This window comes from Macaca thibetana, chromosome 10, assembly GCF_024542745.1.
Source record: "Macaca thibetana thibetana isolate TM-01 chromosome 10, ASM2454274v1, whole genome shotgun sequence".
Taxonomy (NCBI): Eukaryota; Metazoa; Chordata; class Mammalia; order Primates; family Cercopithecidae; genus Macaca; species Macaca thibetana.
Genome location: NC_065587.1, coordinates 21,244,424 through 21,258,899, shown reverse-complemented (window position 1 = coordinate 21,258,899; position 14,476 = coordinate 21,244,424). Strand labels below are relative to the sequence as shown.

Below are 14,476 nucleotides of genomic sequence, written 5' to 3'. Positions count from 1 at the left end.
CTCTTTGGAAATGAAACCAAGGGATTAGAAAGTTTCACTGCTTCAGAAACATCTCAGGTTTCATTTTCTCTCTTAAGAATGTAAAATCGCTTTTAAAACCTGAGAAGAATTTTTGTGTTTGAACGAAAGCACATAACCATCTCCTAGGTCCCAGAATGTCCTAATGTTGTAGAAATGGCTTTCTTGTAAGCACTTGGAAGCACTGCCTGTCTCTTGTGTGACTTTGGCTTGATTTTCCCTATACTGAAATGTTAAGGCATTTTTATGACTGAGCAAGGCAAAATTTACTGCTTTTATGAATCCGGTGACTGTTGATATCTGTGAGAGGAGAGCTGGCTTTCCTGTTGTGTTTATTTCAATGTCCCCCCTACCACGTCATGCCGTTGTCTTGCTTCTGTGTCTGGAACATGCCAAGTTGCACCATTCTAAGAAAATCAAGTGCAATGAAATATGTTAATTCAACATTATGGCTTAAGAATTATATTTCCTGGACCTCACGTGTACTTAAAAGTTGAATCGATCAAATTTTATTGCTTCCTTTTCCCTTAGAGCAGCATGTTGAGAGTGATGGTTTTTTTCTGCAGTCATAACTCAGTGGCCTTGGTGACTTTTGTCTTGTGTTAATACTTAAAAGTAGATCCATTTCCTCTGGGACCATGTGTATTCAAAGGGACTGAGGCTGCAGTCACCCCCAGAGCTGCTCTTGACACTTCTTGGGTTCATGGTGCTCTGTCACACAGCCTCTATTGTAACTACAGAGACCATTTTTACTCTTCAGCATTGATCATGAAGAGAAGAGGTAAGGGGGTTTTTATGCGTAGCCGTCATACCAGTAACTTCTGTGACTGAACTCTCCACCTGTCTGCATCAGTAAAAAAATATTGTACCCTTTGTCAGAAAATTATTAACAGGCTGCTCTGGCAGCCCTCATTAGAATGCCGTGCAGCCATCTGTTGTGATCAGCCTATACACCTCACTTCCACGCACACAGTATCATGTCCCCCTTGTTGCTCCTTTCAGGTAAAGAAGCAGATTTTAGATGAAAAGATCTACTGCCCTCCCGAGGCTTCTGTGCTCCTGGCTTCTTACGCCGTCCAGGCCAAGGTAGGCTCAAAGAAGGAAAATGTATTCTTCCTGGGGGTTAATTTGGGTTATGGGATCACTCCTATCTTGTCTTTCTTTGGGTTTTCTGTACTTCAGAGAGACTTGCCCCAGAAAGTGAGATGTTATGGGACTTGTGGACTTGGGAGAACCACTGTCGCTGTTCCAGTGTTTGTATGATCGTGTGTGTGTGTGATGTGCACAAATTATAAGTATCATTCTAATGAATTAGAATTCATTCTAAGTGAATTCATTCAGCAAGATGAATTTTCTGTGTAATCTCATTATGTACATGTGGTTTATGACATTTACTGGACAAACCTTTTTTCTTTTTACCATAAACTCAACCATGTGGTACAACCTTTCTATTAGCCAGGAAAAATGAATTTGTGGTCTCCAGTTTTAGCCAAACATGGCCTTTAAGTCAGAAAGGCCCAGGTCCTCGCTCCAAACTCATTTGTGAACCGGCTGCCCTGTGTGACACTACACTACACCCTCAAGAGAATGCCCTGCTTCATCTGCCCCTGATTGACATGCTAGCTGTTCATGTGGCTGAGCACTGCAGGTGCTGTGGCCCACCAGGCCCAATTGAGCTGTCTGGTTAGCTGAAAATCGTTGACTTCCATTAAACCACTGTAGACCTTTTTTTTCCCCCTCCCCCCCACCAGACGGAGTCTCACTCTGTCACCCTGGCTGGAGTGCAGTGGCGCAATCTCAGCTCACTGCAAGCTCCGCCTCCTGGGTTCCCACCATTCCCCTGCCTCAGCCTCCCAAGAAGCTGGGACTACAGGTGCCCACCACCACACCCAGCTCATTTTTTGTATTTTTCATAGAGACGGGGTTTCACCGTGTTAGCCAGGATGGTCTCGATCTCCTGACCTCATGATCTGCCCACCTCGGCCTCCCAAAGTGCTGGGATTACAGGCGTGAGCCACCGCGCCCGGCCTAGACATTTTTTTTTTTTTTTTAAACAAGACCAATGAGAGAGTCAGCCAGGGTGTTTCATGTCCCTCAGATTTTTCACTTCAGTCATATATCACCTTCTCTTGGTTTCCCTGCTCCCTGCCTTTCACCAGAGCACAAGATGTTGTCCCCAGAATTGGGACTCCTTGATTACTTGTGTGATTTTATTTTATTTATGTTTTATTTTTATTTTTATAGAGATGAGGTCTCACTATGTTGCCCAGGCTGGTCTCAAACTCCTGAGCTCAAGTGATCTTTCTACCTTGGCCTCCCAAAGTGCTGGGATTACAGGTGTGAGTCACCGTGCCTAGCCTTACTTGTGTGATTTTAAAACATAATCTTTTCACTTATTTTTCTTTTTAATTATAGGTGTTCATGAAGTCATTTCCCTATACGGTTAGAAAAATTAATAAAATACTCTTAGCTCACTTTTTGGGGTAGATTAATGCAATTTCAGATGAAAGCCAGGAAGTAACTGTCATTTGTAGGGGGAAAAAGGCTATATGTGCTGGTCAGACCAACAGAAGCACTAAAGTCAATTTAATCATTTGGTGGCTCATGTAATATTTGCTGAGTATTCACCAGGCCCGGGGTGGGGAGGGAGCATGGGAGTAGTTGACCGTCTCATAGGCAGGCACTAAAGCAAGTATCTGCCGTCAGTGATTTGCCCAAGGTCATTCAGACAATCTTGGGCAAAGCTAAGGGCAGAAGGGCGGAATTCATGGCTTTGGGATTGCATTTTGTGCCTCCCATATTCTACTTCCCTGAAAAATGAGTAATTGAGAAAACAGAAAATGGGCCCTCATTCAACTAAAACATATGCTTCCTTTTATGCTTTGATCAAGAATATTAGCAAGAGGAAAAATGTGTCCTTTCAATCAGTATCACCCCGACAGTGATGAAGCAGTCATTGGCACTTTGATTAAATCCGAGCACTTCCTAGCCTGGAGTTGAGTTCCTTTTCACACACTTTCTCCCCAGTGAGAGTAGACCCGGGCTCTCAAGGACACCACCTCTCTTTGAAGGGCTTCCATCTCAAAGGCTATATTTTCTTTCCATGGATTTTTGGGCCACAAATTCAAAGGCCACCTGTAGAAAAAAATCACTTTTCAGGGAACCAGCAGATGTTTGCTTAAACAGATTTCACTGTAGGAAAGCCCTGCTAATTTGGATCCTACTAATTTGGAGATGAAAGTGATTCACAGACAACATATGTGGCTCACATGGAGGAGGATGTTCTAGCTATTTTTTCCGGTGTAAATTTTAAGGATCTTACAAATAAAGGTAATCTATGGCTTAAAGTCTTCATTTGGGAAACTAAGGCTTACTATGACATGCTTCCAGTTTCTAGGACTGCTGATTAATAGTTAAAGGATATCTGATTATAATATTAATAAGATCTCACTTGCCCATAGTGTTTTCTAGTTTTACCAAAGCAATACAAATGAATATTTTGTATGGCACTCAGTGTAGTCTTTCCGAAAGCCAAGGCTTGAGAGTATTATGCCTGTTTTGCAGATGAGGAATATAAGGCTCAGAAAGGAATTTGTGATTTGTCCAAACTCACAATACTTTTATGTTAAGCCTATTTTGATGAAATTTATAGCCCACTTCTCGATGGAGAGGATTTCAGGCCAAATGGAATGAGTGGAGCTGGGATGGGAACCCTGGTGTCCAGGCTGCCTAAGTTAGCACATTGCACTTGCCTCTCACTGTCTAGCGTGAGGGAGGTCTTTGGGTAGCAAGCCCTGCCTTTCACTAAAGGCTAGTTTCATTTATATGATCACATTTGTCTAAGTTTTTCAGTAAGTCATACTGGTTCCTTCCATTATATTCAGCTTGTTTTCTTCCACAACCTTCTGAAACAGAAAGGAACTTTAGAAGTGTGGAAGGGAAAGCGAATTGAGCTCATTAACACATGGAATGTAATTATGCACAAACGTATTCATTACAGTATTTCAGCTGTTGGAATGATATAGACACAGTTAATTCCAAAGCATAAAGAAACAATTACCCTCAAAGTATAAATACAAATACTAATCACATGGTTCAGTTAACAAGAACCATATTTGAGTTATACTTGAATAAAAAATGTAGGCAGGGACCGGCATAGTGGCTCACACCTATAATCCCAGCACTTTGGGAGGCCAAGGCGGATGGATCACCCGTGGTCAGGAGTTCCAGATCAGCCTGACCAATATGGTGAAAACTCATCTCTACTAAAAATACAAAAATTAGTGAGGTGTGGTGGTGTGTACTTGTAGTTCCAGCTACTTGGGAGGCTGAGACAGGAGAATTGCTTAAACCTGGGAGGCGGAGACTACAGTGAGCTGAGATTGCGCCATTGACCTCCAGCCTAGGCAACAGAGTGAGACTCCATCTCAAAAAAAAAAAAAAAAAAAATGTAGGCAGGGTTTTTTTGGTGCAATCACATGACACACTAAACCATCTTGCAGTGTTTAAGTCACCTGTTGGATTGTATATTGACCATTTGGTGTTGGAAATGTGTTCTTATTAAAAATGACTTTGGGAGAGAATGGCATATAATATGTGAATCTTGTGTTGCTGCATGCAGACTCCTAGTGATCAGAAGAGAGAAAAGAATTGTGGGAGGGGAAGCTTAGTTTCTTCGTACTCTTTAATGCAAATCAGGGACAGAGTACCAAAGTGCAATTGAGTTAGAAAATTGAGTATGTGTAAAGTATAGGTAGAGAGTGGCAAGAGTTGAGTCTGGAGAGGTATGCAGGAAATCAGATCATAAAAGGTCTTAACTTTATCCTGTGGGTGATGCAGTGAAGGGTTTATATTTTAGATAGAGCCTGTAGTGGCTGTGTGATGGACAGATTGGAGTGAGACAACTTTGGAAACAGGGAGACCCATTAGAAGGCTGTGATAGTTGCCCTGGTGAGAGAATATTAGGTTCACACTTCAGGTGGTTGGTTGGATGGGGGCTGACTGATATAAAAATATCCAGGAGATAAAAAGTTGATTAGATGGTGCTATACTCTGCATATCCCTTTTTTCCATATCCTTTTACAGAATGATATTTTTTCTCCCACTTAGCATCTACTTTGAGATGTATCCATGTTGTGTATATAGATGTAGCTCATTGATTTTAACTGCCGTATGGTAACCACTGATAAATATACTTAGTTTATCTGTTCCCCTTCTGAGGGAGTTTCTTTCTACTTTTTCCCTATTATATAAACAGTGCTGAAATGAAGATCCTTTTACGTGATTCCTTATGTACATGTGCAAATGCTTTTTCCCCTTAAGGTAGGTGCCTACAAAAATAAATGCATACATATATACATACATATAAAAGATAGCTGGGTGCAGTGGTGGGCACCTGTAGTCCCAGCTACTTGGGAGACTGAGGCAGAAGAATTGCTTGAATCCAGGAAGCAGAGGTTGCAGAGAACCAAGATCACACCACTGCACTCCAGCCTGGGCAATGAAGTGAGACTGCACCTCAAAAATAAATAAATAAATAAATAAAGTTAAAAAATGTAAAAAGGTAGGTGTCTAGAAGAAGAATTACATAGGAGGTTGACAAAAGAAGTGAACCCAAATATAAAAAAAATCTTAAATTGATAAGAAAAAGACAAATGCTATGAACAAGGCATGAACAGGCACTTTATAGAAGAGAAAACAAGAATGGTCATAAATACAAAAAGATGTTTCATCTCACATGTAATGTAAAAAAAAAGAATAAGATAATTTAAAATGTAAGTAATGTGAAACAAAAAAAAAAGCCAGACACAAAAGGCCACATACTTTATGCTTCCACTTACCTGTATATGAAATGTCCAGAACAGGCAAATCCATAGAGACAGATAGTAGATTTAGTGGTTGCCAGGGGAGGGGAGAAGGAGGAAATTAGGAGTGACTGGTATTGGCCAGGCACGGTGGCTCATGCCTGTAATCCCAAAGTTTGGGAGGCTGAAGCGGGTGGATCACTTGAGGCCAGGAGCTTGAGACCAGCTTGGCCAACATAGCGAAACTCCATCTCTACTAAAAAATATACAAAAATGGCCGGGTGCGGTGGCTCAAGCCTGTAATCCCAGCACTTTGGGAGGCCGAGACGGGCGGATCACGAGGTCAGGAGATCGAGATCATCCTGGCTAATACGGTGAAACCCCGTCTCTACTAAAAATACAAAAAAAAACTAGCCGGGCGAGGTGGCGGGCGCCTGTGGTCCCAGCTACTCGGGAGGCTGAGGCAGGAGAATGGCGGGAACCTGGGAGGCGGAGCTTGCAGTGAGCTGAGGTCCGGCCACTGCACTCCAGCCCGGCGACAGAGCGAGACTCCGTCTCAAAAAAAAAAAAATATATATATATATACACAAAAATTAGCCAGGTGTGGTGGCATATGCCTGTAATCTAGCTACTAGGGAGGCTGAGGCACGAGAATCAGTTGAACCCGGGAAGCAGAGGTTGCAGTGAGCTGAGATTGCACCCCTGCGCTCCAGCCTAGGGTGACAGAGTGAGACTCTGTCTGAAAAATGAAAATAAAAAAGGAGCCACTGGTCCAAAAAAAAAAAAAAAAAATGAGTAAGACCTACTATTTGATAGCACAACAGGGTGGCTATAATCAATAATAATTGTACACTTAAAAATAACTCCAAGAATGTAATTGGATTGTTTGTAACACAAAGGATAAATGCTTGAGGGGATGGACACCCATTCTCCATGATGTGATTATTTCACATTGCCCACCTGTATCAAAACATCTCATATACCCTGCAAATATATATATACCTACTATGTACCCACAAAAATTAAAAATTAAAAATTAAATTACAACTTACAAAGGTTAAAAAACGAAATTAGGAGTGATGGCCAGTGGGTACAGGATTTCTTTTTGGGGTAATGGAAATGTTCTGGAATTAGGTAGTGGTGATGGTTGCACAACATTCTGAATATACTAAAAAACACTGAATTGTATACTTAATGTGGTAAATTTATGTATATAAATTTTGTCTCAATAAAAAATTTAAATAGATACAGCCAGATCACCCTCCAAAAGTGATGTCATGATTTAACTTTCAATAACAGTGTGTGAGAATACCTGTTTTTCCACATCCTTTCCAACAGGAGATACTATCAGTCTTTAAAATTTTTGCTAATTGATAGAAAAATATTTTTTTAAATTTGCACTTCCTTGATTGCTATTGGGACTGAACATCTTTTCATAAACTTACTGGCCATTTGTATTTCTTTGTTCTGTGAATCAACCGTTTGTGACTTGCCTTCTATTGTATTGTTTGTTTCTTTTCTTCTTTCCTTCTTTCCTTCTTTCTTTCTCTTTCTTTCTTTTTTTCTTTCTCTCGCCTGCCTGCCTGCCTGCCTGCCTGCCTTCCTTCTTTCCTTCTTTCCTTCCTTCCTTCCTTCCTTCCTTCCTTCCTTCCTTCCTTCCTTCCTTCCTTCCTTCCTTCCTTCCTTCCTTCCTCCTCCTTCCTTCCTTCCTTCCTTCCCTCCCTCCCTCCCTCCCTCCCTCCCTTCTTCCTTTCCTCCTTCCCTCCTTTCCCTCCCTTTCTTTCCTTTTCTTTTCTTTCTTCCTTTCTTCCTTTCCCAGGTTCAAGTGATCCTTCTGCCTCAGCTGGGACTATAGGCATGCACAACCACGCCCAGCTAATTTTTTTATTTTTAGTACAGATGGGGTTTCACCATGTTGGCCAGACTGGTCTGAAGTTGCTGATCTCAGGTGATCCACCCGCCTTGGCCTCCGAAAGTGCTGGGATTACAGGCATGAGCCACTGCACTCAACCTGTTTATCTTTTTCTGATTGATTTGTAGACGTTCCATGTATTACAGGTTACCAACCTTTTGTCTATTTTACATATCAGACTGGTCAATCTTTTTCTTTGTATGTTTTGAGTGACCTTTAAAATGCCTTTACCAACCATTATTATATCCATACTCTGTTATGTTTTCTGGTATTTTTATGGATTTTTGTTTGTAGGTTTAAGAATTTATTGACTGGTGTGTGGGTATAGTAGGTAGGGGGTCTGTCTTTTTTCTATACATGTAGTAATCTAACCTTCATGCTTTTGAAATCCTACTCAGAGCATTTTATTTCATTTCTCATAGTTATAGACAGAGGAAATTATTTCATATCCAGATAGAGGCTCCATTTAACCTAAGTATTGGCTCCACAAGTCTTTTAAATGGTAAACTCCTTGAATTTAAATTCAATTAGTTTATGTCAGGAGTAGGTCCAGGTTTTCTGGGTCTGAATTTTAATAATTTAGGGGAGTGTCTTCAATGCAAGAGTACCAAATTAGGTGCAGGCCTATGAAAGTGCAGAGACCTGAAGTCCAAGCTTCCCTAGCTTCCCAGTAAATTCACCCCAGTTACATTATCAGAATGCATCTGTTACATAAAAGGATGAGGAGCAGCCATCTCCATCCCTGGAGTGGTATGACTTTCTTTTATATTCACCAGCTACCCTACCACAACTTCAGGATTTTTTTCTTCCCTTGTTGTTTAAAGGGACATTTAAGAGCAGACACATACATCAAGGTGGCTTTAATGTTGGAAGCGGAGTTAATCCAGTGGAGAAGTTCTTTCAGCAGGGTCTTTGCCACCTCTGCATTGCTCGAATGTGATGTATTTGATCAGTGGACTAGCTGAGAGCTTGGTAGAGTAATGGGGATTGTTAATCTTGCATGCCTTTGGAACCTGAATTTACAACTTTAGCTTTGCATATCTGCTTGCTTTTGCATTAGAGCTTGGTCAGCACTATTGAGAGATTTGCAGATGCAACTAACAGGGCTTTCTTTAGCATCCTACCCTTTCAGAAATCCAGGAGGCAAACAATGATCAATGTTGTCATAAGTAATGCAGAGGATGGCAATAATAATAATACCTGACTTTCACCACGAGCCATGTGCTGTGCTAAATGCTTACCTGTGTGTATTGTTTTACTTCATCCTCATCATCCCCTGTAAGGCAGATGCTCTTATGACCCTCACTCTACAGATGAGGAAGTTGAGGCTTAGAGAGAGGATGCCTTACTCAAGCCCTCAGAAGGGGTACTCCAGCACCCCCCCACTTCCCTTCAAGATCCTCTAAGGCCAGTACTCTCATCTGACAAATAAGAAGACAGATTTGGAGAGACCTGAGATCTTTTGGACATCAGGTTGTATGTATCAAGCATAGTTTTATTTATTTTATTTTATTATTTTTATTATTATTATTTTTTGAGATGGAGTTTCGCTCTTGTTGCCTAGGCTGGAGTGCAATGGCATGATCTTGGCTCACTGCAACCTCCGCCTCCCAGGTTCAAGTGATTCTTCTGCCTCAGCCTCCCAAGTAGCTGGGATTACAGGCATGTACCACCACGCCTGGCTAATTTTGTATTTTTAGTAGAGACAGGGTTTCTCCATTTGGTCAGGTTGGTCTCAAACTCTCAACCTCAGGTGATCTACCTGCTTAGGTCTCCCAAAAGTGCTGGGATTACAGGTGTGAGCCACCGCGCCCGGCCAAGCATAGTTTTAAAAACTTTGCTGGTCTTATTTAATTCAATCCCTGTAAGAGTCCTGCAAGATAAATACTATTATTCCTGTTTTACAGATGAGAAAGCTGAGACACAAAAATTTCCAGGGTCACATAGCTACTATGTGAAAGATGTAGGATAAAACCTTAGGCAGCCTGCCTGCAGAGCCAGGCTCCTACCCTCACTCTACAGCTGCCTTGCAGGGAGTACTGTTAAAGCTTAGTACAGTTACGACTTACTACATCACGTCTCTGAGCCTCCCAGAAGCAGAGAGATACCAAGGCCTTTCATTTATAATTTCTAAGTTATTATTATTATTATTATTATTTTTGAGGTGGTGTCTCGCTCTATCGCCCAGGCTGGAGTGCAGTGGCCAGATCTCAGCTCACTGCAAGCTCCGCCTCCGGGTTTACGCCATTCTCCTGCCTCAGCCTCCCAAGTAGCTGGGACTACAGGCGCCCGCCACCTCGCCCGGCTAGTTTTTTGTATTTTTTAGTAGAGACGGGGTTTCACCGTGTTAGCCAGGATGATCTCGATCTCCTGACCTCGTGATCCACCTGTCTCAGCCTCCCAAAGTGCTGGGATTACAGGCTTGAGCCACCGCGCCCGGCCATTTTTGTTTTTATAGACAGGGTCTTCCACTGTCACTCAGGCTGGAGTGTAGTGGCACAATCACAGCTCACTGCAGCCTTAACCCCTGGGCTCAAGTGATTCTCCCATTTTGGCCTCCCAAAGTCCTAGGATTACAGGCATGAGCCATGGTGCCCAGCCTAGTTTTTTAAATGAAGAAATGCCTAAACTGTGTTACAAAAACTGTGGCATATTTAAAATGTTTAAATTTGACAAATTAGGTCAGATGCGGTGGCTCACGCCTGTAATCTCAGCACTTTGGGAGGCCAAGGTGGGTAGATCCCAAGGTCAGAAGCTCGAGACCAGCCTGGCCAACATGGTGAAACCCCATCTCTACTAAAAGTACAGAAATTAACCCGGCGTGGTGGCGTGTGCCTGTAATCCCAGCTACTCAGAAGACTGAAGCAGGAGAACCGCTTTAACCTGGGAGGTGGAGGTTGTGGTGAGCTGAGATCGTGCCATTGCACTCCAGCCTGGGTGACAGAGTGAGACTGTCTCAAAAAAAAAGAAAAAAATTGACAAATTAATTCCCTTAAGATTCAAAAAAATAATGCAATACAATTCTGCTACTTGAAAGATAATTATGAGATTCAAAAGAAATATTAATTCACGGGACTTTTACAGTTAAGGTGATATGGGAATGAGGCATGATTTAAAGTTAATGATGAATATCTTCTTTCACTCCTGTGTCTATAGTTTTAGGCCACTTCATTTGGAGAACACACCAGAAATCTTAACTTGAGGCTTTTTGAGAATGAAAGGACAGAATGAAATAATTAGAAATTTGGTGGTATATAGAACCAGCAGCCTTGTGCCTGATCCTTTGTTTTTTCACTGTTGGTGGCTAAGAGAATAAATGTTTATAGAAGATTTTACTGAAGTACTGAGCTTTGTTGTTTTTGGTAAAACGAAGAGCCACTGTATGCTGATTTATAAGAGATAGGCTTTGATTTTATATTCTACTGTATGTTTCAGTTAGTTTCTTTTTAAACATTCTTTAACATTTATTTCCTGATCAGACTTGAGTTTTCTAGGAAAGAAAGGAGTTTTTTTTTTTTTTTAAATCAGAGAATAAATGTCCAAGTCATTGTCCCCAGAGGGATAAATTAAAATGCAGGGCCTATTTCCAACCCCATTAGTGACTTCTCTGTAGCTTTAGGAAGATCAATTAACCTTTTACTCACTTCTTTGTCTGTACAATAGGAATGGCAGTGTTGTCATCAGATTTTTCCAAAGTATTTTTCAGAGATTTGAGTGAAAGGTATTAAAAATACTGCCTGCATTATTCCTGGATCCCCCTAGTAATGGGCTCCAATTACCAGTCACTTAGAAGAATGTATAGGTAGGACTCTTATCATATGTTGCTAATCACAACTTTCACAGTTATGATTTGGTGTTTTAATTGAAAAGCTACTGTTTTGGAAGTGACTGCTTTCTTTGAGGGTTAGAAAACATGCCCACATTTCCATACAAATGTCACATTCTTATTAGCACATCACCCATCCATCCCTTACAGGATTATGCAACTCTGTTCATAGATATAATCAGCTTTGTATTTTCATTCAAGGATAACAAACTAGCAAGGTTGAAATCTTGACTTGTCATCGGAATTGAATTGCTCCCTGGAGCTGGGAGGGAATGAGATTGGTCCAGCTCTTTTCAGAAATGGCAATTGTCTTTAGAATCTCAATCGCCTGCTCTCCCTTTCTTCTTTCCAGTATGGCGACTATGACCCCAGTGTTCACAAGCGGGGATTTTTGGCCCAAGAGGAATTGCTTCCAAAAAGGGTAAGAGATTACCTTCCCTTTTCGGGAAGACATAGCAGATATGTGGTCTAAAAGAAAGCTAACCAAAGGACTTGAAGGAATATTGGAAGTACATAGCAATTTAATTTTAATAAATATTTTATAATCTCCAGTGAAGAGTGTGGGATCTCTGTTAAGAATATTAAAAAGCAAAGGTTTGTGGAGTTAGTTTGGGGTCACCAGGAGTAGCATGGCCTGTAAATGTTTTTTCTAGCATGGTTGTTTTTTAAATGCAGTTGAGCATCATTGATTCCCAAAGAGTAGGCTGGAGCAGAGTGTATTCAGCTCGGGGAATTGAGCTGTTTGCAGTGATGAGAGGTGGATAGAGGAGATGAGGTAGGGGTGGGCATTGTGGTTTTTAATCCTCAGCGTTGTTCATCTTATTCATTAGCCACAGACGCAGGCCCGCCCTCACTTTTGCTCCTGCCGATTTTATAGCCCCACTCATCTGTCACTGGGTAATAAAGGCCCGTTCCTCACCTCTTGCTGCCTCTACCTGTCCCTCGATGGCTTCTGAGCATGTGAAGGTCTGAGAAGAGTAAGCATTGCTTCTGACTGAGCTCCGCTGTCAGAGGTGGTCTCTGGGATGTACCACCCAGGCAGGGAACAGGGGCACTGCCAGATTAGGGATGCACCTAGGTCTGAGTTATCATGCAACTTTCTTGAGTTGCTCCTCCAATAATATGGTGCCTTATTTACACGCCCTCTTTGTGTGTGACTGTCTCCCTGGGTGTAGCTTTTTAAAAATAGCTTTACTGTTTTGTAAAAATGATGCATAATTATAAAAGTGGCAAAAATACCAAATTTACTTCATGTGTAGGTTTTTTATTTTGCTCTGTTTTTTGGTAGGTAATAAATCTGTATCAGATGACTCCGGAAATGTGGGAGGAGAGAATTACTGCCTGGTACGCAGAGCACCGAGGCCGAGCCAGGTGAGGCCCATTCATTGTTGGTTTACATTCCTTTATGGGCTTTTTTATTTTCATTTTTTGCCTTAAAGAACTGCAAAACTAGGGCATGCTTGTTGAACAAAATGCAGTACTGAAGTCTATAAAAGAAAAAGGGAGAGCTGGGAGTAACCTTGGTCTTCAGTTTTGTGTGTGTCCTTTTCTAGTACGTGTGACATAAAGTAGGTATGTGTACTGCCTATCAAGATATATAGACCTGTACTCATTGGTAATTAAGTTTACTTTTTTTTTTTTTTTTTTGAGACGGAGTTTTACTCTTGTTGCCCAGGCTGGAATACAATGATGTAATATCGGCTCACCGCAACCTCTGCCTCCCGGATTCAAGCGATTCTCCTGCCTCAGCCTCCCAAGTAGCTGAGATTACAGGCATGAGCCACCATGCCTGGCTAATTTTGTATTTTTAGTAGAGACAGGATTTCTCCATGTTGTTCAGGCTGGTCTCGAACTCCCGACCTCAGGTGATCCGCCCACCTCCACCTCCCAAAGTGCTGGGATTACAGGCATGAGCCACCGTGCCTGGCCCGGTAATTAAGTTTAATTTTAATATTTTTTATTTTTTTTTTTGAGACAGAGTCTTGCTCTGCTGTCCAGGCTGAAATGCAGTGGCGCCATCTCAGCTCACTGCAGCCTTAACCTCCTGGGTTCAAGCAAACCTGCCTCAGCGCCCCCAGTAACTGGCGCTACAGGCACATGCCACCATGCCCAGCTAACTTTTCTGTTTTTAGTAGAGATGGGGTTTCACCATGTTGCCCAAGCTGGTCTTGAACTCCTGGGCTCAAAGCAATTCGCCCACCTCAGCCTCCCAAAGTGCTGGGATTAGAGGCGTGAGCTGAGCCTCTGTGCCCACCCTTAATTTTAAGAATTCTATTGTATGGCTATCCCATTGCTTTTGCATCCATCCCTTTATTGATGGCATTTGAGTATCTGTAGGTTTTTCACTTTTACAGAAATTTCTGCAGTGCACAATCTTCTATTTTTATACAATTGTATGAGTAGTTCTGAGGATATATTCTTTAAAACAAGGGTTGTTAGGTCAAAGGATGTGAGCATTTTGCATTTTGACAGGTACCACCAAATTGTTCTCCAAAAAGGCTGTACCTGTTTATACATGCCTGTCGAGAAGTGTTATGAGAGTGTCCCACCCCCCACCCCAGTCTATCCTCAACACTTGTTTTTATCAATCTAATTTTTGTCATCTAAAAAGTGAAAACTTTTATCTCATGTTAGAATTGTCATTCCCTTGATTAGGAATTGATCATGTTTTCATTAGCCTTCAACTTTTTTTTTCTCTTCTTCAAATCAGTTTCCTAACACTTTTTTTTTTTTAAACTTAAGTGCAACATGCATATGGAAAAGTAGACAAATTATAAGTGTACAACTTGATCAATTATCGTAAGGTGAAAACACCATGTAACACCGGAGGAAGAAATAACCTTTGTCTTCCCACCCCCAATTCCCCTTTCTTCCTCCCCAAAGGTAACCAGTCTCCTGATTTTTAATTCCAGATTG

The 14,476-nt window shown here is 41.6% G+C and overlaps 2 protein-coding genes across 4 annotated transcripts in view; one reads left to right on the top strand and one right to left on the bottom strand.

Annotated features, from left to right (window-relative positions):
- The window catches only part of NIPSNAP1 (nipsnap homolog 1), a 173,113-nt gene that overhangs the window by 90,991 nt on the left and 67,646 nt on the right, over window positions 1-14,476 (bottom strand). The window lies entirely within an intron of this gene.
- The window catches only part of NF2 (NF2, moesin-ezrin-radixin like (MERLIN) tumor suppressor), a 100,030-nt gene that overhangs the window by 43,415 nt on the left and 42,139 nt on the right, over window positions 1-14,476 (top strand). For all 3 annotated transcript variants that reach the window (XM_050806810.1, XM_050806811.1, XM_050806812.1), the window contains exons 4-6: window positions 1,021-1,104; window positions 11,913-11,981; window positions 12,849-12,931. In XM_050806810.1, the coding sequence (XP_050662767.1) occupies window positions 1,021-1,104; window positions 11,913-11,981; window positions 12,849-12,931 (236 nt within the window). The remainder of the gene's footprint in view (window positions 1-1,020; window positions 1,105-11,912; window positions 11,982-12,848; window positions 12,932-14,476) is intronic.